We start from the raw sequence: 27982 nt of genomic DNA on the forward strand, positions 1-27982 counted from the left end.
TCCCCACAGCCGCTGCCACCGCCGCCACTGCCACAGCGGTGTTAGCTTGCCGCTGTGCACCGGGGCTAATGTATGTATTATTTACAGAGTTTCCCGATGTACTCAAAGAACTCCCCTGAGAAGTATAATTGTGCACTGGGAGGTACATTTGAATAATATTTACAATTAATTTCCATCAACAGACGAATGCAGCAGGACCTCTGTGCCGCACCGATGGGCCCAGGGTTGGCTTCCTGCTAACCACTCCCCCGAGAAAGCGCAGAGCTTTTAAATACCTCCCAAGCCCTCCACTCTCTGCAGCTTTCCCAGTCCAGAGACCTCTGGGGCTCCTGCTGAGGCTGAGCCTCCTGGCTTCCTCTCCCCAGTGCTTCCCAGAGCAGGGAAGGGGAGGGATTCCACAGGAAGGTCTGAGCAGGTCAGGGCCTCACCTGTGCCTCCCCAGCCCTGGTCCTCTGTCCACCTCCTGCTCACTGCACTGTGGTCTGTCCCTCAGACCCCTGCATTGCTCTCCCTCCTCAGCACTGATGTTCCCACAGTTCCGCCTACAGCACTCAGGCACCTCCCACCATCTCAACACCGACCTGCTCTCCCCAGGGCCACACAAGTCTCTTCCCAAGGACGTGTCCCTAGCCCCTCTGTGACAAGCATCACACTTCACAGTGGCTCTCTCCACCAGAATAGACAGCTCCGTCTGAACCCCAGAACCACAGACCTCTCAAGTCCCTCTCTGAACAGGGAACCCCAGGGGATGAGCTAGAGGCGTGTTCCAAGAGAGCCTGCCTAGTACGAAGGAGGGGGCTCAGCGGAAGTGGAGGTTCTGGGGTTGAGGTAGCATTACTCCATTTTCCTTTCCCCTTCTTTCCTGTTCCTCCTCTTCTCTCTCCCTCTTCCCCTTCCTTCCTTCCCATCTTACTTCCATGGGCTGACAAAGGTGGGGTCTTAGGCAGCAGAGTTGGTTCCAAGCGCCACCCGCCTCCATGCACGCCCCACATCACTACTACCTAGCTGTGTGGCCCTGACGTCACTTTCTGCATGACCCGAAGGGACACAGTGTCCTCCCCCACCCCACCCCGGGTCCAGGCACAGATTGGAATGCTCATTGGCATCTGGATGCTGAGAAGCATGGGGCTCTCTCCTCCCCAGCATGCTCTGCTCCCCTCCCCCACACCCCAAACATCTTGTCTTGTTCCCATAGCCCATCACCCACCCAGGAGGCATCAATGAGGCACTTTGCTGGGTCCTAGTCCCAGAGAAGGTGCTGCCCCTGTCCGTCTGGACGCAGGGGGCCACCACAGTTTGCCAGCTACAAGGATTACACATAGGTCCTGGGAGACCGGGGGGGGGGGGGGGGGGGGGGTTGGGAGGGGGGTTGTTGTTGCTGTGAGAAGCCTCCAGGACAAGACTGAAGGTTTCACTTAGTGTTTGCGTGAGCAGTGTTTGCATGTTGCATGTTATGACAGCCAGGAGGAAGAGGGTGGGCTTTGACAAGTGTCAGCTTTTCCAATGGCAACAAGATTTCCTGGGCCCTTGCCTGACCTGGCCAACCCTGATGTCCCGGAAGGGTACTGTCCAGGGGGCCTCAGTCACGGACAAGGGCCTCTGTGACATGATGAATCCCATACCATGGCATCCCATACCAGGGCACATCCGTGGCCCTGGGAGGACAGTGGGAACACGAGTCTATTTTTGAACCTCCCTCTCTGCTCACAGTCCCTGTAAGTTCAGGCCCTCTGAAGCAATCGAGGCTCCAGCTTGGATCAGTTCAGAACTGCCTCATCTCAAGACCCAACCAGGGAGGAACAGCCTGTCCTCTGATGAAGTGTGAGTCCAAGCAGCCTAAAGTTCAGGAACTGGCCAGGCCAGAGGACATGCATCTGTGTATTACACCCTGGCGGAGAAGTGGCTTGGAAGAGAACTAGCTGAAGTAGACACTGGGCCCAGAAGGGCTTCCGCTGCCAGGCTCCTCCCTACACTTGCCCAGCAGACTTCAGGGCGTGTGTGACGGGAACCAGGGGGAGGTGGAGACTGGAAATCAAGCGCATTTTCTTTGCCTGTTTGCCATGCAAAGCTTCAGAAAGACTATCAAGATGTTCACACAGATCCACTGAAGAACCAGTATTTATGGCTAAAACCCCAAACCCACTAACTCTACATCCTCTTCTGAGCCAAGGAAACTGAGGTTCAAATCCAGTCTGCCAGCATCTAACTGGGTCCCCTTGGGCCGGTTACTCCACCTCTCTGAGCCTCTGATTCCTCATATGTATAAGGACCTAACTCTGGGGTTTCTGTGAAGAATAAATGAGAAGATGCATGTGAAACACTTCACATGCCTGGGAAATGACCAATCAAGCAGGCTATCAAATCCTCAGAGAAGAAATGGAGTCAGCCAGGCAGAGCCGGGCTCAGGTCTTTGTCCCTGACTAGGAGTGTGTGGTGTTGGGTGAGTCATTTTCCTTCCTCACACCTTGGCTTCCCTGCCAGGAGAAAGTGTCTGATTTGGGGAGGAAAGCCTGCCCATAGGCTGCCCACAGGGCAGAGATGCCTCACCTGGGAAGTGTGATTCAAGGGGGAATCAGATTAGCTCTGAGCCCCCAGAGACAGCCTTCGGGAGATGCTCCAAGGCTGGAGTCTCAAAATTCCATTCTAGACCAGGAAAGCTTAAAGGGGATGGATGGGGGAGACGATCCCTCCACCCTCCACCCTCCATCCAGGATGTGTATTCTAAGACCTTCCAGACAGAGTTGGGAGGACTAGGGAAGGAGAGAAGAGACCCCGGGATGGAATGAACAACTTCTGTGAAGAAGTCCCCACCCCAGCCTCAGGTCACAATGCCAGGTGCGTATAAGCGCTGAAGCAAAGGGCTGCCACCACCTGAACCCCAGGCATCCACAACCTAGAGCACCGTCTCCCTGTGGCACGCTGCTGAGGTATTCTACGCCCATATCCTTTGGGGTTTCTGCTCCCCTCCATTTCTTTACCACCACCACCCCCCCCCTACAGCCTGCCCGCCTTGCTCTTGCAGTGTTCCATGCAGTCCCTCAGGTCCTGGTCTTCCAAGCTCATCTAAATCCAAAGTCAAGGTCTTGGAGGGTGCCGGGGTGGGGGTGGGGGTTGGCTTGCTGGCTTGACTGACTGTCGTGTGGCTGTAGCAGGTGTACAATGGGTTTGCTCTGACTTCCTCACCCACACCAGAGACCACGCAGCACACATAGGGAAATCTTGTGCCTAAATGTTGATCACAGTTCAGGCCTTGGCTTTGGAGAACCCTGCCCTCTTCTGAGTCAGTCAAAGCCGGTCCCCTACTCCTCCTGCTCCAGAGGTTTGGATTGATCTGCCTTCCACTTCGCTGGAAGAGTGTCCACACTCTGGAATCCCACTCAAAACGTGAGTCACCTTGTACAAAATGTACTGGGCATCGGAGCATACCAGAAAGGCTCCCACCACATCTCCCACTTCAGGAGACAAGTCCCTGGGTGTCCCTGGGCTGCCGCACCCATGGGGGCATTCCCAAGTAAGGCTCAGAGTGCGCTGGTCTCCTTCTCATTCACTGAGGGCTTCTCATTCAGTGATGACATCTTGGTGAAGCTCCTGTGACTAGGGTAAGAGGTGGGTCCTGTGTCCTCACTCAGGGCATTGACCAAGCGGGAGAAGAGAGTCACTTTGAATTTCTTGAAGTCATGCCCCATGAAGACATAGAGAATGGGATTCATGCAGCTGTTGGCGATGGCGATGGCAGTGGCCAGGGGCAGTCCCAGGCTGAAGACAGAGGCCGGCACAGCCGTGTGGTGGAGCTCCAGCAGGTAGAGGGTGTGGTAGGGGCACCAGCACAGGAAGAAGGTGACGATGATGGTGATGATGATCTTGAAGGGCTTCTTGGTCTTGGCGAGGCGGTTGCGCTGCAGCTTGAAGACGATGGTGAGATAACAAGCCGTGATGATGCAGACGGGGACCAGGAAGCCACAAAGGAAGCGGGTGATGGTGACCACCATGTGTCTACTGAACCCTACAGGATCCATTCGGGAGTGAGTGGAGTGTGGGAACGACTCAGGGGCAGACAAGCTGAAGTTGTTGAAGCAGGTTGTTTTCCCGTGCACATGGTTCGTGTCCCGGAAGATAAGAGATGGGGAACTCAAGAAGAAAGCCAGGACCCAGACGGCCACACAGGTCATGTAGGCCAGCCGGACACTGCGGTGGTTCTGGGACCAGACAGGAAGCGCCACAGAGATGCAGCGGTCAAAGCTAATGACCGTGAGCAGGAAGACGCTAGTGTACATGTTGTGGCTGAGCAAAAAGCTGCTGATCTTGCACATGGCCTTCCCGAACACCCAGTGGTAGTCCATGGCAGTGTAGGTGATGTGGATCGGCAGGAAGATGTTGAACAGGAAGTCAGCCACTGCCAGGTTGACGAACCACACGGTGTTCACTGTCTTCTTCATCTTGAGCGTGGCAATGACAATCACCAGGCCGTTGCCTAGGATCCCAAGGAAGCACACCACGCTGTAGATCACCACCAGGAAGACGCGGGCCACCGCCTTGGCCTCCAGCGGGTTCACCTCCTCCAAATCCATAATGGTGTCAAAGCCGTCAGAGTACTCACCATCGTAACTGCTGGAATCGTTGTAAGCGCCGTAGTCCTCCATCTCTGCAAGGGAAGACAGGGTCGCAGGCTAAAGACCTTGACGGACAGGTGCCGAGGCGTTGCCTGGCAACAGCGAGACCGCCGCTTCCTCCTCAGCCATCTCCTCTTTGTCCTTTCACGTCCTTGTATTCGTTTGCCTGTCACATGTGCATGTACCTGTGTTCGTGTGTGGGTAGGTGCATGTGGAGGGCAGGGGGCAATGTCAGAGGAGGCCGACTCTCACTGAACGTGAAGTTCATTAGTTCATTTAGTACTGACAACCATCTCCCCAGCCTCACTTCTCCTCCTCCTCCTCCTCACCCCCCCTCCCCCTCCTCCTTCCCATCCTCCTCCTCCTTCCTCCTCCCCCTTCCTCCTCCCCCTCCTCTTCCCCCTTCTCCTCCCTCCTTCCCCTCCTCCTCCTCCCCCTCCTCCTTCTCCCCCTCCTCCTTCTCCCCCTCCTCCTCCCCCTCCTCCTTCTCCCCCTCCTCCTTCTACTCCTCATCCCACTCCTCCCCCATTCCTCTTCCCCCCCACCACGCCCCTTCCTCCCCTCCTCCTACTTCTCCTCTTCTTCCTCCTCTTCCTGCTCCTCCTCCTCCTCCTCCTCCTCCATCTCCCCCTACTTCTCCCCCATCTTCTTCTTCTGAGACAGGATCTTACTATGTAGCCCTGATTGACCTGGAACTCAGTCTGTAGACCAGGCTGGCCTTGAACTCACAGAGATCCACCTGTCTCTGCCCCCTGAGTGCTGGGATTAAAGGCGTGGGCCACCACGCCTGGCCTACTTTATCTCTTTTACAAATATCTCCAGCCATCCTGCAAGCCCAGCACTATTATAAGGGTTAGCCTATAGATAGAGGCAATAACAGCTGGACCCCACATGTCCAAGTGGGAATGAATGTGAGGCCAGATGGAGACCCAGCCCCAAACAACCTGAAGCTGTAGAGGTGGAGTGGGTTAGGAACCCTGTGGTGTTTTGAATAAGAATGGCCCCATAGTCTTATACTCTGTCCCCATTTGGTGGAACTGTTTGGGAAGGATTGGGAGGAGGTGTGTCACTGGGGTCAGGTTGTTCTCTCTGTCTCCTGCTTGTGAGATGCGAACACTCAGCTACCTTGTAGCCATGCCTTCGTTCTGCCGTTATAGACCCTCTGAAACAGTGAGCCCAATTAAATGCTTTCTTTTATAAGTCGCCTTGGCCATGGTGTTTTATCACAGCGATATAAAAGTAACTAATACAAATCTCAATGAGGACCCCCCCCCACCAGAAAAGACAGGGTTCCTAAACCAAGTCTCACCGGCCTCCTAAGGACCCTTCCTTCCTCTATAGTCTGTGTCTGAGGCAATTAGTCATTCAATTCATACCCTAGGGTATGGACTATCACACCAGCTCCACGTGCCGTGCGTGAAGAAGGGAGCCTGTGGCAGTGACCATGGTTCCACTCACACATCCAAAACCCTGGGGACAGCCATCCTCGCACCCTCTCCCGATCCCACCCTGCTGATGGCCACTAGTCCCCCTACCTTTGGAGACCTTCACGGTTCACTGTTGCAGAACAGAACTCCAGTGTGAGTGAGGCCCCAGCCAGCTGGTCACTACGCACAGCTGGAAACACCTGTAGGGAGGGAAGAAGAGGCAGCGGGTAGACCCAGAGTCCAATAAGGAGGACATGGCAGCTCAGAGAGAGACGCTCAGCCAAGGTTTCCCTGCTGGGAAGGGCGGAGCCCTTGAACCTGGAACCAACTGGCTCTCCCCAGAACAACCGTCACACTGTCGGTGTGGCAGTGAGCGGGGGCACAGAAGATGGAAGAACTGCTCCAGAACCTTCCGGACACCGAAGACACACCCCTTCCTATGATCTGGTCTTCCCAGCATGCATTGCTGCTGTTACTTTACAAAGTATGGAAACTAACCCAGTGAGATAGCTCAGCAGGTAAAGACACCTTCTGGCCAAGTCTGACAACCGGAGTTCAGTCCTGAGGACCCACACGGTGGAAGAGAAGTGAGTCCCCACAGTTGTCCTTTGACCTCCATACATGAACATGGATACATTCGTGCCCCCCCCCCACACGCACACACACATGCCGAATAAATAAGTAAATGATTTTTAAAATTAGAAATGTGGAAAACGAAATGGCTCATGTTTATAATGCAGACGCTTGGGGAGGCTGAAGCAGGAGGATCATGGGTTTGAGGCTAGCCTGGGCTACATGGTAAGACTGCCTCCAAGAAGCACAAAAACAGAGGTTCAGAAAGCCTTCTCTGGGCCTGGTGGTCACCATGAATTGGATACAGACCTTCCTGGCCTGGTGACCTTGGGTGGGGATAGTGACCCACGCAGCCTGTGAGTATTGCTAGGGTAGGCCGCCAGCTGGTCCTGCATTAGCCCCACAGCGACCCAGCTGGGTTTCTGTGCAGCGTCCTGAGAGTTTGTGAACTCGGAGGTGCCAGAGGCAGTGGTTGGGTGCAGAGTTCAAATCTGACTTTTGCTACCTCCCAGCTGTGCGTTTCTGGCATATGACTTCTGTCTGAGCTTCAAGGCTCCCCATCAACAAAACAGGGACATTCAGATCACAGACCATGTTAGCACGTTCGAGAGCAATGGACATCGGGGCAATTAGCTTGGCAAGGGTACACAGAAAGCCCTCAGTACTTAGAGGTGAAACATCACTGCCCCGCGGTGCACAGGATTTGAACTGAAGGCTCTGACCAGCACTGTCAGAGCCCTCTGGTCTTGACAAATAAACTCTAACCCCGGTAAGACTGCCAATCAAAGCCCCCCTTTACCAACCAGCCAGCTCCCTTGTGTTCAGGTTCAGGGCCGCTCCTCTGGGGCTTGAGTTCACCTCTCATTACAGAAAAAATGCTTTTGTTAAATAAAAGTCACTTGAAAAATTTTGCTGGGGCTCCAAGCCCAAGGGAGCCAGATGTGAGCCAGACGTGAGCTTGGGAGCCACCACGCTTTGTAGACAGGAGCCTATCTATCCGAGGGATGAAGAGGTTAGAATAAACACGGGGCAGGGATGCAGTGAGCGAACACTCACTCACCCAGCACCTGCGGGCTCATCATCCCTAGTGCTGGAGGGGGAGGGCAAGCAGGAGGAAGAGGGAGGGAGGGAGGGAAAGAGAGAGGCTATTGTTGGGGAAGACAGTGTCAATGACAAGATGAGGTGCCACTTTCAACTCTTACGTGTTGAGAGACTGAACACTCAGTAGTTCCACTCTGTGTGTGTGTGTGTGTGTGTGTGTGTGTGTGTGTGTGTGTGTGTGTGTAAGCACACTTGTAGAGGACACAGGTAAATATCAAGTGTCATCCTCAATCACTCTCCACCTTTTGGGGGGGGAGGGGCAGACTCAGGGTCTCTCACTGAATCTGGAGTTCACAGATTCTACTGATTTGGCCAGCCAGCAAGGCCCTTGCATCCTTCTGCCCCTGTCTCCTCCGCACAGATATTTCAGATTGGTACTGCTACACCTTTGTTTGCTTTGTTCTGTTTTCTTAGAGTGCTGGGATTGAACATAAGTCCCCGTGATGCAAGGCAAGCTCTTCACTGAGTGAGCCGGCTCCCGCTTTAACCCTGGAGAAGCTACCGTGGGACCTGGGGAGCAGATGGGTGAGAAAGCTATCCGAAGCCTGCAGAACCCAGGGCTTAACTACCACGCCACATCCACCACTGCTGCCGCGTGTGTGTGTCCACTCTCCCTGTGCTAGGCCTCCCAGGCACCGGGGATGGAAAACAACTTCCTTCGAGTCTCTCTTCCCACGGTGGACTCACAGGTATGACGGAGAGGTAGCACTGGGCCAGGGCAACCCCTAAATGCCCCAAGAAGTAAGAGGGGCTGGCGTTCAGCCTGGGAGCTATAGGCTTTCTGGGACCAGGGGCCTCTGAGTGGGAGCAAAGAGCATGCACAAACGAGGAAGGGAAGGCTGAGGGAAGGAGGAGAGAGCTCCGCCCAGCAGCCTCGGTCACCGGTCACCGGCACAAGGGACTCAGAGACGCCGCTGGCCATAGGAAGATGACCCAGATGATGTCATGTCTGGGTCTTAGGCTGGGCTGGGAGCAGCTGGGGTCAGAGGCTGTGTCATTTTATCTCTGAGCCAGGGCCATCAGGGATGGCTCCGGAGGCATATATGTCCCTCTGCCAGGTCTGTCGTGGTTCATCCTATTAGATGTCGTCCATTGGTGTAGCCGTCACCTCCTTGCCCCCAACCCTCCTAAGTGGGAGAGGTGGAGGAAGACCCTCAGCCTCTGTCTGTCCCCCCACCAATATTTCTAGACCCCATAACCTGAGCTGCATGGACTTCCTGGGGACCTGGAGGGAGTCCAGGATCTCAGCACCTCAGATGCCTTGTCTTCAAAGTGGATGTGGAGGAAATAGGGTGACGGGTCCTACACTGTTGGAGGTCCCAAGGACTAACTCCAATGCGAACTAGAGCCGGCTCCCCCAGGCCTCTTGGATGCGCAAATCCTCACATCCATTTCTACATTAGCATATTTGTATATAGAACCACATGCATTCTGCCAAATGCTTTTTCCTGGGGAAATATCTAACGTCACGGACGTGCTGTGCGGAGCCTTTGGACCGCAGCGTTCTCTGACAAGAAATGGGAAGAAAAGGCCACACATGCTCAGAACACACCCAATTTCAACCTAAATGGTTTCCTTTCTGTCTTTTTTTTCTTTCTTTTCCTTTTTCTATTTTGCTTCTCTCCCCCCACCCCCTTCTTGGTTTTGCTTATGATATTTTGTTTTTGTTTTTGTTTTTGAGAGAGAGAGAATCTTGTTATGTAGGCTAGGCTGTCTTCAAACTGGTAATCCTCCTGGTCTGAGTCTTGGGATTATGGGTGTATGCTACCACATCCGGCTTTCCAAAATACCTTTCATCTACGGCTGGTCAAATCCAGGGATAGAAAACCCATCAAAAAGGAGGGCTGGCTATGCTGAGAACTGGCCTGGCACACGGTGTTCTTGCCCCTTCGTGCCCCTTCTGGTGGCCTTTGTCAAGGCAGATGGGAAAAGGCCAGCCAGAGGGGCCGGAGGAATGGCATGTTCCAGTCCATCTGTCTTTCCTGCTCGGGTTCAGGGCCAGGACATGGGCACAGGGCTGGCCACCCCTGGTTCCTAAGCTCCGCCACAGAGCACCTCCCTCCCACTTCCGGGAACACTGTGTGGAAAGACAATGGGTATTCGGCCTCTGCCAGCTGCGAAGAGCTACCGCATCCCTGTCACTCACATTCCTTATGCCGCCCACTACCGGGAAGCTCACGGAATAAAGAGGTGTAATCCCTATATGCATCCCATGTCTATATAAGTGACTAACACAGACCAGAGCATCGGCGGTGTGCACACACCTCTGCCATGTTCAGATGGCCCCCCAGGGAAAATTTCACTTTGTGAATGAGGAAACAGATTCAGAGAGGTGAAGCCTCTTGCCTGTAGCCACACAGCTGGGAAGTATGAGCAGAGCCTGACTCCCAGGATTCGAAGGAAAACGCTCCACTCACCTCTACTCCTGGGAAGAGTGGGCAACCCCCAGTCCCACCTGCTCCTAGCCTCCAAGCTTTAGCCTTGAGTCTTGAGAGCTCAGCTCCTCCCCCTGACCTTTCCGCCTTCTCTAAGCCTCCTCCCCTCCTTCCTTGTCCCCGTAAGGTCCCTGCAAGCAACAATCTTGCAAAAATGATCCCGAAAAGCTGTATGATTCCTGTCCAGTGATACTGCTCTCCTCAGGCACCCACTGAGAAACACCCTCGAGGAGAATAACATGGCTTTCCTTGAAGAAGTGTTACTTCCTCTGTCTTGATAACCCGTGATCTGTAATGATCCCATCTCCCCTTTTTCATACGGCCACAAGGAAGCTGGAGGTCATGTCTGCAGATTCCCGCGGTAACTCTGTTAACTCTGTGGGTCTGCAGCTGTCCTCACTTGCCTCAGCCGGCCCTCGTGCATCATCTAACCCTACTCCGTACCGATTCAGTTCCTTGAGATGAACAACAGCTGAGTGGAGACAGTCACCCAGACATTGGGCTAAGCACCTACAACTTCCTGCTGGAAGGCCTCTGCCATCCCCAGGGGCACTGCCACTGTCACCCCACTATGAAGGTGAGGGAGTGCAAGCTAACATCGTGCTCAGCCCAGACTGCTTCATGCCCATCACTCAATCTCCACCCTGGCTTCTAGAACACAGGACACATTATTTTGAGTCTGCCCACACCCTTCCTGATGCCCCAGGGTGCCCTCCCCTCTAACAAGACACCCTCCCTCTAGTGGTTTGAATAAGAATGGCCCCCATAGGCTCATGTTTGATTGTTTAGTCACCAAGGAGTGGCACTTCTTGAAAAGGTTAAAAGGATTAGGAGGTGTGGTCTTGTTGTTGCCATGGGGGAGGAGGGGCTTTGGGGTTCCAAATGCCCATGCCAAGCCCAGAGTCTCTCTGCCTAGGGATCAGGATGCGGCTCTTAGCTACGGCTCCATCGTCTGCCCACATGCTGCCTTGCTCACTGCCGTGATATTAATGGGCTAAACCTCTGAAACTGTAAGCAAGTGTCCAATTAAATGTCTATTTTTATAAGAGTTGCCGTGGTCATGGAGTCTCACGGCAGCGATAGAACAGTGACTAAGACATTTCCTCTTGTCCCACTTTTCTAAGCCCTGCACCTCCTAGCCAAGGAGCTCACCCTCCCCGATTTCCAGAACCATCTGGCCGAGGTCAGGAACACACAGGGTCACAGATGAAGCCAGCATGTCGGCCTGCCTCTCCTGTCCTCAGCTCCCCCCAGAGCCCAGGGACAGGAGAATTATCCTGCCTGCTCCAGGCTGCCTGAGACTCTGAGCTCCTACACATTTGACCCAGGAGCCTAGAGCGGCCTGGTCCACAAAGCCCGTCTTGTCCTTTCCCTGGGACAATCCTGTGGATCCCTAGGACAATCCTGTGGATCCCTAGGAAGAGATGCAGACACAAGGAGGAGGTGCCAGCAGAGGTCTCTGAAATCAATTCCCTCCCTGGGCCTTAGTGGTACGGTCTGGGAGATGGCAAGATGGCAGCACCTACCCCTGCTGGAACTTATCAGAACCTGAACCCTCTAAGGCTAAAGGGCTGCTACAGAGGGGATAGAGCAGCAGTCTGTGGACATCTCCGGGGCCCCAGATGCCCTGCATGCATCTGACCAAGGTCCCCCTAACTCATCCCAGTCCCAGTGAGCCTAACGGAGGAAACCCAGAAAAGCCCAGGCAAGGCCCCAGGAGGCCAGCTCTGGAGCAGTGTCAGTGCAGGCAGAAGGCCCCAGGATGCAAAATGGCATTTCCCTCTCTAAGTTCAAAGTCATCCTTGAAAACCAGGTGCAAGCGTTCTTACAGGGGGAGCTTCCCTTGGTGGCCTCTACCCTCTACAGCAGGGGCTGGAATGATTCCCACTCTCTTGGAGAGGTGTGACCACTGGAGTCTGTGAGTGTGGAGCTACTTGGGGGAGAAAGGTGTTTGTAAAAGTAACTGTAGTAAAGACTGTCCTGCTTAGAATTGGTCCTAAACGAAGTGACAGGGGGGAAAAAAAGGGGGGGGGGGAGTATGGTGGCATAGGCCTGTGATTCTCACACTCAGAAAGGAGGCAGGAGCATTGTGAATTCCAAACCAGCCAGAGCTACAGAGAGAGAGGAAGAGAGAAGAGAGAGAGAGAGGAAGGCAGAGAGAGGAAATGACAGAGAAATTTTGACATTAGAAAATGAGGTCACATGACGATGAAGCCAAGATGGCCACCTGGAGCCACCAGAGGAACTGGAGGAACCTCCCTGGGTGATCCTACCTGACCCCTTGGATCCAGGCTTCTGCCCGCCACCCCCCGCCACCCCCCACACAGCTGCAAAGAAACAGTTTTCTATTGTTTTCTCAGCCTTAGGAGATAAGCACCAGGACTCCACGCCTGCTCCCACCGTAGCCGGCTCACGTGGGCAGGGCCCCATCATCCAGTAGAGGAAGACTATTGGCTGCCTGATAGAAACGTGCGGGTGGCTGGTTCCCCGAGGACAGTGGGGTCGGGTTCTGCTTTGCCCCCTCAGGTCAGGGAGAGCAAACTGGGACACCAACCGTTGCTCCTTCTGCTCTGTTCTAGCTTGCCTTCCTAACGAGATCAAGCAAAACATGTCGAGGATGCACAGGAGCGTCCTCTCAGAGTAGTGACCTCGGGGCTGTGGACTCTACACCACAGCCCTGGGTTCTGGGACCGAGCAAGTCCTAGCACCACGTCTGCCTTCCCCCTTTACATATGCCTGTTTAAGGCAGTTACAGGCTCACAGTCCAAAGACACCGCATGCAGCTTTCTCCCGTTTCCCCCGGGGTGCCTCACACACAGCGCTGGTGTGGGAACCACAGCATCATCTCGTGAATGCATGGCCAAGTGGACAATCTGGTGAACGAACACGCGCCTTCGAGGCTCTTGAGGTTGATCTGGACGATGGAAATGTAGTAATAACAGGTTGATACCACAGTCTAGCATGATGCTGGCCTCGCAACCACCGGCCACGGAACTCTCATGTCCTACTGCTCAATCCTGTTAGTGCCTGCTGCCGATCTGAGGTTCAGCCTGGGGGTGAGAGGGGCTGGTGTGAGGGCTGGTGTGAAGTCCTACTTAGGCTTGGACTGTGATCTTGACACCTCGCAACATAGCCACCTGAGAAGGGAGTCTCTCGAGGGAGATTGCCCAGGTCAGACAGATCGAGGACACATCTGGAGGGATGGGGGGGGGGGTTGTCTTAATGGTTAATTGATACAAGAAGGTCCAGCCCACCGTGGGTAGCACCATTCCCTTGGCAGGCGGTCCTGGGCCATATAAGAAAGCCAGCCAGCTGAGAACGAGACTGTGAGCGAGCAAATGAGCAGTGTCCTCCGTGGTTTCTTCTTTTAAGAGTCCACTGGAGTCCCTGCCCTGACGTCTGTCAATGATGGACTGTGACCTGTTCAATCAAAAAAGCCCTTGTAAATGAAACTACAATGACTAACGAATGGTGTCCATTGGCCCAGGGCCCGCCCAGCTTAAGAAAAGCTCAGAGTGACGCTGCACACAGCACTTTGCAGCCCTCCCAGTCCTGAGGCCCCCAGCACGATTGCACCATCCCCAGTTTCAGACAGAGGTGCTGGAGGGCTTCATGGAACATTCTGATCACTTTGCAGTGTGAAACCCTTTGCTCTTGTTGATGGAGGGTTGCTCTTACCACAGTGAGGATCCCCAGGTTTCCTACCTCCTTATCTCTTCCATGTCACTGTCTCCAATCCCCGGGCCTTTCCTATTGCTGACCATATCCCATTACTGCTCACACCCGGAGCCCCCACTCGACATAAGTCCACTGCCTAATGCAGGCTCCTTCCCCAGCAGCCCTGTTCTGGCCAGGCACACAGTGGGTACTTAGTAAATGTGCCCCATCCTTTTATGGCACCAAAATCTGTTGCACGCTTTCTACATGCATGTCCAGCCCGTTAGCTGTACCACTCCATCCCCATGCTGCTCTGCGGTGAGTGTGGTACCCACTGCCCATTTTAAAGACGAGCAAACTGAGGCTTTAGAGACGCCGGCGGCTGCCGCCCATGTGGCTGCCCTCCCGTGGCCTGATGCGTGATGCTTTTGCAACTCTGTACAAGATTGCAGAAGCAGCATGGTCCAGTAGCAACCAGGCTCCCAGTTTTGAGTTTGGGTCCTTTCCCAGGTCACATGTCAAGAATTGAGATGTTCCATGGGCCCGGGTTCTGCCTCAAGCCTCTACTGCCTCCAGCGGAGGCCAGGACGCCATGCCTTCCCTGCCGACAAGGACTATATCCCCTCAAACCATAAACTGAAGTAGGCCTTTCATTGCTTAAGTTGCTTCTAGGGATGGGAAATTCCCAGTAATGAGACGTGACTACGGAAGGACCCCACACCCCCCCATGCATGATCAGAAGAGAGGAATGGCTATCTAGAATGGCCAAGGAACCCCGGGACGGGCAACCCCGACAGGAAAACAGCCAAGGAATGGGAACAGGTGACATTCAGACAAGGAGGTCCCTAAGTCACACACTGAAGCGCCAGGGAAAGGACATGACAGGCATGTTGTGGTAAGCCCTGGAGAGCTGGAGATGCCTTGAGCGTCCAGGAGCTGAGGTGGCCAGTGACAGCTTCTGAGTGAATACCCAGCCAGTCCTCCACAGCCTGGCACACAGAGTCCACTGGCTCCGCAAGGAGGCGTGTCTTCCTCCACAAACGCTTGAGTGAGGATTCCTATGCAGAGGGGAATGTGTGCAGTCCAGGAAAATTGGGGTGGAGAGTGGGGCAGAGGGCTGGGAGCCAGAGGAGGCCAGGTATGGCATCGTACAAAGGGTTCCCCGGGCTCACCCACACCCACACAGTGTGAACCACCATATTGTGGGAACGGTGCAGGCCACGCGCCATGCTCCAGAAGGTTGCCTATGTCCACCCTTCCCACCACCGGCATCCCAGGTGCTCCCCACCTGTCAGTCCTCCAATAGAGCCCCAGGTCCTAGGAGTTGGGAGTAAGAGTCCACCGAGAGACCAGTGCTTGAAAACAGTCAAGGCTCTGGGGACATGGGTGGGACCCAGGTGCCTCTGCCAAAGGCTGGGTGCTGGAGGTCCTGGATGCCCATCATGGGAGAGAGGGGGGCGGGAGAAAGGGGGGCCTAGTGTCCACCCTGGGATATTGAGCCACCGTAAGGAGCTGTGATCCACTAAACCCCACGGAGCAGGGAAGTCCACAGAAAACTCATGCAAAGAAGCAGCACACAGCAGGGACCCTGTGACCCACAGGCCCACCCTGGACCAGCTGCGTGGGAGGAGCACTCAGGGAGAAGAACTCAGGGAGGAGGAGCACTGGGGGAACACGTGGGGAGGAGTACTTGGAGGAGGAGCACTCAGGGAGGAGCACTCAGAGGGGAGCACTTGCATAGGATCATTCAGGAAGGAGAATTCAGGGAGAGCACTCAGGGGGAGCAGTCATGGGAAGCCAGGCCCAGAGGCCTAAAGGACACTGTGACAGAACAGAGGCCGCAGGCAGTAGGCATGGGCCTGAAGGCAGAGGATTTCGCCTTCCTCATCTTTCTTGAGGGCCGGACAAACCTCCTAAGAACAAACACCCCAAATCCTTGTCTGGGGTTCTGGGTGACGCCCCCGTCACTGATTCTACAACCAAGCTGTGCTAGCAGGCAGAAAGCCAAACAAGCCTTCCTCGGGGCCAGACCCACCAGCCTTCTCTGCCGGGCTGGGGTGACCCAAGGGAAGTAGCAGGGACAGTTCAGTGGGAGGCAGCTGATGGGTGTCCCCACATCAGAACGTCCTCAGCAAGCCAAGGCTTGCAGGACCAGGAAGGCCCCCAGGCAGATAGCTGTTCCTGCCCACATCCACATCTGGTTTTACCAGCCACAGAGAACAAAGCCCTAGGGCGGATGTCATCGCCTTCTTCCTTGTTACACTAACATATGCACAGTTCTTGCTACATTCTGGCCACCATCACACACAGGAGCAGGAAAAGGCAACTGAGGCACAAGAAATCTAAGTCATGTGCCCAAACTCAATCAAGAAAGGCGCATCCAATTAACCACTTGGCTTGGGAGGAAATGAAGAGGTGGGCAAGAACTTCAACCCAAGGCCAGCAAAATATCCGTTTCTCCTCCCCAAGATACACCAGGACCCTTTGTCTTTGGCCTTAGAAGAACCTCCCAGAACCCCCACCGGATGGATGCCACGGGTCCTGTGATTCCCTCCGGTGGCTCTGCCTTTAAAGCAGCCATGTGAGGGATGCCTCTGGCCACACATTGCAGACATGCCCTTTAGAAGGGGCTCACTGTCCCCCATCTTTCAAGGATGCACATGGGGTTCAGCTTCCTGAAACCGGGGTAGACGCTGGGACAGGACTAGTCACAGCAGACGGGAACATGTCTCTTCCATCCTCGGCCCGCTTAGTGGTCCCCACCTCACCTGAGGCACCTGAGGCTGGGGCCGGGGGCCAGCAGCTTGCCCAAAGTCACACACACACCACACACACACACACACACACACACACACACACACACACACACACACACACACACACACACACACACACACATCTTACCTGGTGAGTGGCAGTACAGGCCTGTGCTGCCTAGGAAGCCAGAACTCCACATCTGCTGTCCCTCGCTGGCCTGTGCCCTCCCACCCCCATGAGAGGAGGATGGTAGGGCCAAGAGACATCTGGGCAGCAGATGTCTGTCTGTCTTCCACTCTGCTTCTGTCCCTTCTTGTACCCCTGACCCACATCCGACTCTCTGCCTGTCCCTCCTCTGCTGGCTTTTCTCTCCTCTCTCCTCTCTCTCTCTCTCTCTCTCTCTCTCTCTCTCTCTCTCTCTGCCTCTTTTTGTCTCCCCCTCCCTGTCCCAAACACCCTCCCCACTCCCTCCCTGGCCCTAGTCCCAGCCAACCCAAGGCCCTTCACCTACATCTCTCACCTCTGCGTGCACCTGGCCCTTTCTTCAGGCAGCTGTTTCTCTCTCTTCGTTTCTGTGTCTCTCTCTATCTCTCTCCATCTCTCTCCCTCTCTTCTCCTTCCCTCCCTCTCCCCCTCTACCTCTGAGTAGATGCTGACCTCTCCAGCAGCAGCCCTCGGACAAACACAAGGGCCTTATCAGGGCAGTGGGTGTGGGCGTGGGAGCCCAGGAGGAAACTGGACACCCTTCCCCATCTCCAAATGGCCTGTATGTTTGGTCTGGCTCCTGTCCCCATCTCCCACTGCCCCAGCTGACAGTCCAGCTGGGTGATGGCTCAGCCACATCTCTAGTGCTCTCAGCCTCCAAAGGGCTGTTAGGAACTGAGAAGTCCCTCGGAGGTTGTTCCGGGCTGGGAACTGAGGTCCAGGGAGGGCGACTGACTCTCTCTAAGCCGTGAGAGTTGGGCTATCATGTGCACCATGTACCCAGAGCCTGGGACCTAGAACCTCTTACATCTTATGCTTTAGTGGGAAGTCCTACCCTTATGTCACAGATTTGCCCACACAGGTTCAGAGAGGCCACGTGACCAGCACAGGCTCACACACCGTTTCCTTCCCAGGCTCCCCAGCCTGAACAACTCCAGACTGGATTGTCTTTGATGGTTAGTCCCATTTACTCAGAGCAGAGAAGGGGGCCTCCCAGTTCTTGTGCATGGTTCTAGGATCACTTAAGGGCTACGGTGCATGGGGCCCCAGGTGTCTGGAAATCACACAGATGTTCCAGCCGCAGGCCTGGCTCCCAGCCCTGGCCAGAATTAGTTCTGTCAGGGAGAGTTTCCTCTCTGGTCCCACACCCCCGCACTAGCTCTGAGTCACCACACCAAAGCCTGGAGTCTCTGCTTGGAGGGGGGGGGTAACTACGCCTGAGCCCAGGACTCTGTGAGGATTGACAGAAGAAGCCCACACACTCAGAGGGCCAGCAGACCCCAGACCCCCTCTTGGGTCTGGTGGACACAGAAGAAGGGAGATTTCCCCCAAACACCACACCACTGCCTGGCTTTCCACCAGATTATCTGTGACTCACTCTATGAGCCCCAAAGCCTGTCTTCGAGCGCTGGGTCTTTGGCCCATTGCCCTCCTGCATTTACCCCCAAGGGTGTCCTGGAGAATCCCCATAGAGGCATGGAAGTGCACAGCTGTAATCCCAGTTCAAGAGGCAGAGAGGTAGGAGGATCATCGCATGTTCAAGGCCCAGCCCAGGCTGTATAGTGAGTTCTAGACTAGCCAAGGACCCCCATCTAAACAAAAGCCTCCCTGAGTGGGGCAGACAGTGTGACTGCAAAGCATCATGCACAGAGTACTCATGGTGGGGGCTGCTCAGTCTGGGCTGGGGGCAGAATTCCCTGATACCAGCAGGAAGTTCCCACAACCCTCCAGCAGGAGACAGGAGAGTGAGCCCCCCCGCCCCCCCCCCCCCCCGCAGGCTGGGCTCTTCCAGGGTCCCAAGGTTTAACCCCATGCTTTCCTGTTCTATCTATCATATGAATGAGGACACCTTATCAAGCCCCTTAGCCCTGCTCAGAGCCTACTCCCCCCGCCCCTTCCCGACACCCCCAGGCCACTCATTGGAGCCCAGAAAGTCAGGATTCAATATGAATACCAGTCAACCTACTAGGTCCATCTTATTGCATGCCTACTATGTGCTGGAATGCTGAGAGGCACCGTCTAAGCATCTAGCCCAGACGGTGGGACGGTGACCATGTTTGCAGCCACTTTACAGCTGCAGTTAATGCTTTCTCTTCTCCATCCTTGGCCTTACTTAGTAAATGTCCTTAGAAATAGCTTAGCTGGGTGTGTTAGAGTGTGGGCTGCTTAACAAGACCCTGGCTCAAAAAAAAAAAAAAAACCAAAAATAAACAAACCCACAAATATGCCTGACTCCTTGGAGTTGCAATGATTTCATAGGCTCTTGTCCAGCTTGATACTATATTTGGGCCAAGTATCTATCCCCAATAAATTGCTATAAAGTGCTATGGCTCCTAAAAAGAGCCTATGGCTCCCTCCCGGCTGTGTGGTCCTAGGCAAGTTACTTTGCCTCTCAGAAATGTTAGTCCATCATTCATGAGATAAATAATAATAAAACGTTTGCAAGCAGTGAAGGGGTGCAGAGGAAAGGATTGGGGGGGGATCCTCTGAGGCGACAATGGCTTCAGGCCAGTGAAGTTCAAAATTAATTTGCCGAGTACAGGACTTGGCTCCGGATAACTAGAATGTGCATTCCTAGCTGCAGGAGTGGCCAGGAGTCTGCGGCTGGGAGCCAGCCACACCAGGTAGGTCAGAGGTCACCTGGAGTTCTCGGTGTGGACCGGCCACCTCTGCTCTCTGAACTGACTCTATAAACGGGGGTTTGTGTCCCCCATCCCCCATCCCTCTGAGGGTGCCCGTGAGTATGGCAAGAAAGAGTGGGCAGTAGATGCTCAGCAGACAGAGCGCAGACTGGGCCGTCGTGCCGGCTGCAAGTCTGCCCTTCATAGTGATAGGGGAGGCTGACCAGGCTACCCATCCTGAACCTGTGACTCGGCTTCCCCTTTTGGACATACAGCTCAGTTAGGGAAAATAGCCCGGGAGTGGCTCAGCAAAGCAGGCCGCCTCTGTGGGTCTCCATCAACATCACTAGCCCTTTATCTCCACTTTACAGTTGAAAAACGAAGATTCACACAGAGTGAGCTTCCGTGAGTTGTCCAGCAATGGGTGAACGGGCAGAATGGGGGTTTTCCCACCCTGTGGTTGACTCCTCCCCCGAGTTTCCCTTTCTTCAGGTGGGCTGTGTGACAGTGTGACGGGTTGCTTCACCTCTCTGGGCCTCGGGCTCTTCATCTCTATTGCTCATCTCAACAGGCCGTGGACAATGAGACAAGAACAGCCGTGTCCCAGCACCGTGTGGCTTTGACAGCAAAGGGTGGTCACCCATGCAGCCGCTGCCACATACTTCCTACCAGCTCCTTGGGAGCTCACCGCTTTAGGGGCCCCACCCAGTCCTCTCCAGCTGCCTGAGCAGTCTGAGCTTGGGGCCCTGGTTGGCTGCACAACCATGGCCACTGTGTTCCAGGGACACCTGGCTCCTGCATGGCAGGCAGTGGGCTGGGTAGGACCCCAGGTGGTGGCGGTAAAGGACAATGCTCCATTCGGCACCTCTGCCAGGGAGGGGTCAGGAGACAGAGTTCCTCCTGGGGGCCAGAGTGAGCCTCACCCGGACAAGCTCAAGCCTCCAAAACTTCCAGCGCAATGTCATTGACCTTGGGCTGGGCTCTGAGGACCTTCTGCACCTCTTGCTCCCTCCAGAAAACACTCACTTCACCAAGCACCTGTTGAGCACCAGGCTGGACCAGGGTGCTGGGGCACAGCAGGGAACAGGATAGAACATGGCTACCCTTGGGTATGAGTGACAGACACTAGAGGTAATACATGACAGGGCAAACGCCTCAGAGGCACACTGCCTGGGGTTGAGTCCCAGTTCTGCTGTGTCACCTGGGCCAGCCCCACACCTCTCAGAACCTCAGTTTCTGCACCTGAAGACCAAGAGAGAGGGAAGCTCCTGCCCCGTGGGGGATCCGGCAGGAGGAAGTTGCACTGACCCCTGGAAGCGTAGCACAGATGCTGCATATTTAAATAAGAATAATCATACTCGAAGTGCTGTGAACAGACCGAGAGAGGAACCCAGGGTCTAATGCTGGCTCAGACAGCGCCTTCAAGGAAGCCTCTCTGAGGAGCTGACATTGAAGTGGAGACATGAGCTCAGGGATGGGGAGCCATGTGGTAGAAGAGCATTCTGGGAAGTGGGGGTTGGAAGTGCTAAGGCCCGGAGGCAGGAGCGGGTCCAGCACCCATGGAGAAGCTGCAAGTGAGCACCTGGTCGCCACCCTGCTGGATGCTTTGGGGTGGGATGACCAAGTCTCTACCCTCAGAGACAAATGGCGTGGTCAGGGTCACAAGATGCTGTCCCAAGTCCAGACCTCCAGCCAACTGCCATCTCTGGCCTCTACAGTTGGGGTGGAACTGGCTGCAGTCTCCATTTCTTCCTACTGTTCCTCAACTCAGGGGCACTAAGAAAGCTTCCATTTATGACGCCATGTGCTCTGCATCTCCACCACGGTGGAAGGAAGAGCGAGGCAGGGTAAGAGAGAAGAACCAAGTCCTGCCCGCCTGCCTCTGTCCCAAGCAGGTGTGGGGCTCCGTAGGAGGGAAAAAAGTCTACACGCTGGTTCTCCACGACTCCTGTCTGGACCCACTGGCCACCATGTTTGTGAGTCCTGGCTCTGCACAAAGCAAGGGGCAGGAGTCTCTGGAGGGTGTTAATCACTCGCCAGATGGATGGAGAAGATACCCCAGTGGAGGGTGCGGTATACAGGTCACAGAGGCCTGGTAATGCGGTCAGAGTGAGGGAGATGGCAGAGACTCACATTACAATGCCCCACAGGACCTCCCACTGTATGACGCAGGCAGTAGGGAGCCATGGATACTCGCAAATAGAGGGTGTCTATCTTTCTAAAAATGCATGCCTGGGTGGATGGTGGGATCCGCACTAGGAGAAAGGAGGATGGAGGGGAAACTGAGGCACCAAGCAGAAATGGCTCTGGCCCAAGACCACAGAGCCGGGAAGGGCCAGCAGTGGGATTTGAATGGGGGCAGCCTGACTCTGAAGACCCTACAAAATCATCGACAACAGTCCACTAGCCCTGCTCTGTGGCTTGTCTGTTGGGTGTTGCCCTGTTCCCAGGCTGGCCTTGCTCTATCTGCCATCTCAGTATGCCTCCAACACCTCAAGAACCTCCAGTGACCCCAGCTTACCCACCTCTTCATAGGGCTGTCCCCAAACAGGCTCCAAGGCAAGTAGAGGGCTGCAGAAGCCTCTACAGCCCAATGGAACACCAAAGAAACCAGGGCTCTGACCTGCCCCAGGCACCCCAGCTACAGTCCAGCTCATGAGAATTCCCTGGCCTTGGCCCAGGCCATGACAAATGGGCTGTCACTGCTGCCAGGGTGGTGGAGTGTGAGGTCCCACCCTGTTCCCAGGCTCTGGGGAGGAGGGACAGGGGCAGTCTGCCACCCCCCTCCCATCACCACTCTGTTACCTCTTCCAAGGGAAAGCCCACACATTGACCTGGGAGGGCTCTGGCCAGGGAAATGGCCCCCTCACCCTGCCCTGACACCATCAGAGAACAAAATGCTGGCTGTGGACCAAAGGGAATTCAAGACTCCCAAGAGTCATTGTCAAAGAGCTTTGGGGTGAAAGCCTGCCACCTTTATGTTGGAGAAGGGGGTCACCAGGCTCAGTGTCATGAGCTCTAGCCTCATTTGATGGCAGCAAACCTGACCCAGGGTTGGGGGTGTAGTCCAGTTGGCAGAGTCCAGCTTGCCAACCATGCATGAATCCCCAGACCTCACCTCTAGCATCTCATAAGCCATGCATGGTCATCCAAGCCTTCTAAAGAGGGATCATAGCTCCAAAAAGAGTAATAAAAACAAAACAAACACACACACACACACACACACACACACACACACACACACACACACACACACACAAAAAAAAAAAAAAAAAAAAAAAAAAAAAAAAAAAAAAAAAAAACCTTATCTAGAGGCAACCTGGCCTTCAGTCGCCATGATTCTGCGTCATAGAACCAACCCCCACATCTGCAGAGTGAGTCTATTAAGGACCTCGTGCATCCTCACATACAGAGAGTATGATATGACCTGTTCCTCCCTTGCAAGGACTGAAGGGTATCTCAGGACGCATCTTTGGAATGGGTCAGTTTAATACACAACCTTTGGCTGGTAGCTTGCAGAGAGGTGATCTGGGGCTCAGTTAGCAGTTTGAGTCCCAACCAGCAGAACCTGTAGTAAGACTCCTGAGTCACAGAAAACTCTTCTCTGTTTACCCTCTGAACTTGAATGGCCTGGTTCAGGTCCCTGGAGACATCCAGAACACACCCATCCACCTCCCCATCCTGGCACTGACCACTTCCTCTCTTTGACCTTAGCTAGCACTTCCTCAGCACCCTTCTTAACTCCCACCCCCAGCCCTGGCCAGCGGGCCCACCCTGAGCCCTCCGGAGGCCGGGTGAGGAAGGGGCGCACAGCGGGGTTGGGACGGTAGGCTCCCGTGGGTCAGTTTGCTTGGGTGCTGGTTCGGTTCAGAAGAGGGTGAGCGTTCAAAAGAGAAGTTTGTATGGGAGGAGCATACATTAAAAGTGAGAGTGAAAGAAGGAAGAGGGCCCGGAAGGAACAGACCATGAGCCAGGTCGGAGAAGGAAACAGACCAGACGGCAATACCGAAACTCACAAGGGCCTTGCCTCCACCTCCGAGGCTCCTGGCCAGGGAAGAGATGCCAGCTTCCAGGTCACATGGTCCTGGCCCTGAACAGTCCAAACCACAGTGAGGCGGATTCCTGCCTTTAAGATCAGAACATTTTTGCCCGGGCTGTGGGACAGGGCTCTTGGGGACCTAACCACACCCAGCCTGGGATATCTCAGGAGAGACTGACCATACTGAGTTAGGTGACAAGGTTCTAAACATCAGTTCAACAAAGCCATTTCCCCTGGATGTACCAGGGACATGTTCAGTCCAGCCGGGATATGTGTGGCTGGCTTAAAACTGAAACTTCTAGAACATTCCCAAGAGTGTCAGAACAGCATCCCTCTGCTTCTCGGTGCTGACGTCATGATGATGTCAGCATCCATGAGTGGCACACTATTGACAGCTTGAGCTGGTGGGGGACAGCCTGGGCCAACCCTGTGGTCTCCACTCTCCTTGGTGATTAATATGGTTCACCATATGAACTCAAGAAGGTTTGTGGCTTCCCTGAAGAGCACCCGCTTGCCACGGACAGTCCCAACTTACACCCGTTGTTCCCGCAGCCACACTGTGGTACATCATTCCCTCTCACAGCGCCTAGGCTTGGTCTCTCTAGCCTCATTTTCCAGCCAAGCTCTCATCCTGAGTCATTAACGTTCCAGCAATAATCCAAGGGGCAGGCACTGTGATCCACACTGGACAGATAGGGAAACCGAGACTCGGAGAGCTCCTCACCAAGGCAGCCACAGGCTGGGCACCTGGTGAGGAGACACCCAGGCCCCTCGTGGTAGTTGGCTCTGCACAGAAAGAGCTCCCTCCTCCTTGCCTCTGTGTTCTAGTGGTAAAGACCAGACTCTGGCTCACAGGCAGGCAGGTGACCTCGCGGGCTCCTATGGCCACTCAGGCAGGTGCTGCCGAATCCCCCGCCCTTCAGAATCGGCTTTATTCCACCTGGGTCCACAAGCTGTGGGCCCTCGGGCAAATGACTCGGCCTCTCTGGTCTACACTTATTTCATCTGTGTCACTGGAAGAGTCCAGTTAGCCCCCTGCTGTGAGGTGACCGAGAGGCTGCCCAGTCTGGCTCCTCCTCTGTCTCAAGCGGAGTCGACTTCCACGAAGAAAGTCACAACCTCCACACCGCCCGCTGAGTCACGGACGGGCCCACTGCAACATGAAAACGCAGCCCTAAGGTGTCACGGTATGCAGGACGGAACTGGCCACTGTCCTCAAGGTTCTCCTGCCCTTGGCTCCAGGGAAGTGGAGAACCAGTCCTCCCTGCTTCAAACAGGGCAGGGGCCTGGTGGAACTGGAGACCACAGTCAGAAGCAGGCCCCAAGGGGCTAAAAGAGGTGTGGAGCAAGGGGGTGGCCAGTGACACCGCTATAAGGACAGAAAGGCGAAGGGGGAGAGAAGTGATGGAGAAAAATTAGGGGTAAGAGGCAAGACACCAAGACAAGAAAGATGAGGGCAGAGAGAGGCACCAGAGGGAGAGGGACTGAGGGGCAGGCCGTGAGATCAGAGAAGAGAGCCAGGACCCAGGCAGGAGTGGCCTGGGCTCTGGCCTGGGGGGACAGAGCCACTGGTAACAGGGTAGCCCCTGTGCTGGGCAGAGGAGGAGCCCTTGGGAACTCATCTAGGGTTTTGGGTGATGTCACAGAAAAGCTGTGGTTTGTTTGTTATTCATTCACTTACGCAACGCTGGAGATGGACCCCGGGGCCTTCTGCACATAAGGCCGGGGCTCTGCCCTGACCTGCAGCCTCTTTCAGAAGAGGTATTGCTCAACGCAAGCCGTGTGGTGACAGAGTGGGGGGACAGTGTTTGGGAAAGTCCTGGCAGAGACAAGGAGGGTTAAGACACACCAGGCCTTTCTGGACTGAGCTTGGGGGTCAACGACTTCTCTGGAAGCCTCCACCTCCCGCCCCGTTGGAAGTGAGCACTGAGGAGGGCCAGGAGGACACGTCGTTCTCCTGAAAGCGCTTACCAAGGGCTTGGGTCTCAAGACTGCCGTGGGAAGGAGGCAGCAGATCTGTGCTGAGACGTCAGCTTGGCCCACAGGAGGCCACCAGATGCCCATCGCAGCTACCAGGAGGATGGGGAACTAGACGAAGGAGTGATTCCTACATAAACCGACAAGGACCCTTCCACTGTGACACCAAAGAGACTGGGACCGAGTAGAGGTACTTCGAAATCCCAGGCTTGTCCCGGCAGGTAGCAGAGACCACGGGTCTGGGAGTTTGCTACACACACTCAAAGCGAAGCATTTGCTACTGATGTTCCCTGAGAGGGTCTCCATTCACAACTCAAGTTCAACCTCACAACTCGACCCAATTAGAGATGCTCAAACCGCGTAAAACTGTAAAGAGTTAGGGCAAAAGGTCCTACCTCTTCACAACACCGTCCATCTGATCCCAGAGCACCCAGCTCCTGGACTAGGTTACTGGGTGTCATTCTGAAGCCTCGGAGTAATTACAAAGGTTTTTCCTGATACCACCACCACCACCACCACCACCACCACCACCATCACCACCACACACACACACTTTGTATAAAAGAGAAGATACACGCACCTTCCTTACCCAATAGTAGATTTGGGAGATAGTAAAACACAGGCCCTCCTTCTAGATAGCGGTATAGCATTTCACTGTTAGGTTTACCGGCTTCTTGATTACCAGTGCCCTGGGGATGGGTTCTTGGGACGTGACCCTGGATGGGCAGTTGATCTAGTCTCTTAGTGTCACCGTGTTGTAAGCAATCTTGCCATGTGTGTTACAATGTTACAATTGAATCCTTAGCCCTCCACTCCGTCTAACCAGAGTTTGTTTGTTACTTTAAGCTTTCCTTTTATGTTACCCTTTTTTTTTTTTTTCATTTTTGTTGATATATGGTGGCTGAGATGGAACTCAGGGCCTCGGCCCTGCTAGGTAAGCACTCTGACACTGAGCTCTCCTCCCCGTCCCTGACGAACTTTTATAATGAAGAAACAGGGCTGCTGGCCCTCCTTGGTAGAGCCATGCTGTTTTAAACCATGCGAAGAGCATCCTCCAGTGCCAAGTGGTCCTCACCCAGCCCGGCCATCCCTACAGCACCAGTCACGGAAATACCTGTTCTCTCTCTGGTTGTGAGAGCTAGTCCGCTCCTGGCCCTCGGTCTCCACAGTTCTCCACTGCGTCTTGGGCTGCCGCAGAGAACAAGAGAGCTGCAGTGCATGGATGCATGGATCCCTGGGCCCTAGGCAACCCTGTAGAGACAGCTGGATGGTGGGGGTTCAGAGAGTATCGTGGGGGCTAGAGGGGCAGCCTCTGCAGAGGGCAGGTGACCAGTGCCATTCCCGAGCCTGAGGCTGGAGCCTGAGTACACAGAGAGGGATGGTGGTCCGGAGGTGACCTGCTGTACCGAGGACTCCCTAGCAGCTGCCAACTTCAAGGTGCAGTCCACTTTTATTTGGTTCTAAAGTAAAACAGTGATAGCCCTGGGTGTGGGGCGGAGGGAGGAAGGAGCCACTTCCCAAGCCCTTCAAGAAGAGTCCAGAGGAATCTTCCAGCCTGGCCCAGGAGCGGTCCCTGGCAGGCCCCACTGCCAGCCCGCCTCTGGGCAGGAGTCTTGTTCTTTGGAACACTCATGGTTCTTCCATCAGGCCTCCCCACAGGCCCTGAGTGGCTGACAGAGAAACCTTTGTCCCACTCTCTGCTCCCTTGTCCCCCTGCCAAGAGTCCTGGCTGTGACTTCTCTGTTGGTTCAGGTTTCCAAGGCCTCTCGGGTCTGGAGCCAGACATGAAAACCCTTGAAACATTAGGACCCTCACTGCTGGACCCTCACGCTCCTCCCCACCCCTCACTCGTCCTCAGCCTCCCAAAAGCCCTAATGACCCCCTCAGGAGAGAAAACCGAAGCCCAGGAGGGCCAAACAAGAGGCCCAACAGCACACAGCTAAAAGATGGAGAAGGCAGGAATGGAGCCGCAAAGCCAGACTCAGAGTGTGGTGATACCAGATGGTATCGGGGCCGGTTCTGCCGCATAGCCCCTGGGAGAGCTTGGATTCTGTGCCAGTGTCCCCAAGTGAAGCAGTGACAGCACATCCTTCACAGGGTGGGTGTTAGGACATAAGAGAAGGAAAACAGACCTCAGAGCAATAGTGCACAGCCCGTGGCGGAGCCCCAGCAAGTCCACTAGTATCCGAGCTCTCGCACTGTGTGGTGTGCAACCCTGCACATGCGTGTGAGAAAGCCTGAGCGGGACCCCAAGTTTCTTCTTCTATCACCTTCCACTTTATTTCCTTGCGAGAAGGGTCTCTCACGTCTCTCACCAAATTAGAGGGTTACTGGTTTGTACAGGCAGGGCCAGCCAGTGCACTCTCGGGACCCACCTGTCTCTGCCCCCCAGTGTTGGAGTTACAGGCACAGCAACCATGCCCAGCTTCCTACATGGGTGCTGGGTATGTGAACTCAGATTCTCATGTTTGCAGAGGAAGCATTCTTACCCACCCAGCCACCTCCCAGACCTATCACTGTTACTGTTGAACAGGGTTATGGATCTCACTGTTCCCTGCCTTAGCTGAGGGTGAGCCCCTAA

At 54.8% G+C, this 27982-nt stretch overlaps 1 protein-coding gene across 4 annotated transcripts in view; it reads right to left on the minus strand.

Annotated features, from left to right (window-relative positions):
* Positions 1-1341: 1341 nt before the first annotated feature.
* Positions 1342-27982, minus strand: part of Cmklr1 (chemerin chemokine-like receptor 1) — a 38947-nt gene continuing 12306 nt past the window's right edge. For 2 of the 4 annotated variants that reach the window (XM_052755034.1, XM_052755033.1), the window contains 2 exons: positions 6146-6237; positions 1342-4642 (listed from right to left, as the gene is read on the minus strand). In XM_052755034.1, coding sequence (XP_052610994.1) covers positions 3519-4640 — 1122 coding nt within the window. In that variant the 5' untranslated portion in view covers positions 4641-4642; positions 6146-6237 and the 3' untranslated portion in view covers positions 1342-3518. Of the gene's footprint in view, positions 4643-6145; positions 6238-12419; positions 12449-16707; positions 16926-27982 lie in introns of those variants that run through there. The other 2 variants (XM_052755035.1, XM_052755036.1) reach the window with 2 other exon arrangements.

This window comes from Peromyscus californicus, unplaced genomic scaffold (assembly GCF_007827085.1).
Source record: "Peromyscus californicus insignis strain IS unplaced genomic scaffold, ASM782708v3 Scaffold_2__1_contigs__length_46816999, whole genome shotgun sequence".
Taxonomy (NCBI): domain Eukaryota; kingdom Metazoa; phylum Chordata; class Mammalia; order Rodentia; family Cricetidae; genus Peromyscus; species Peromyscus californicus.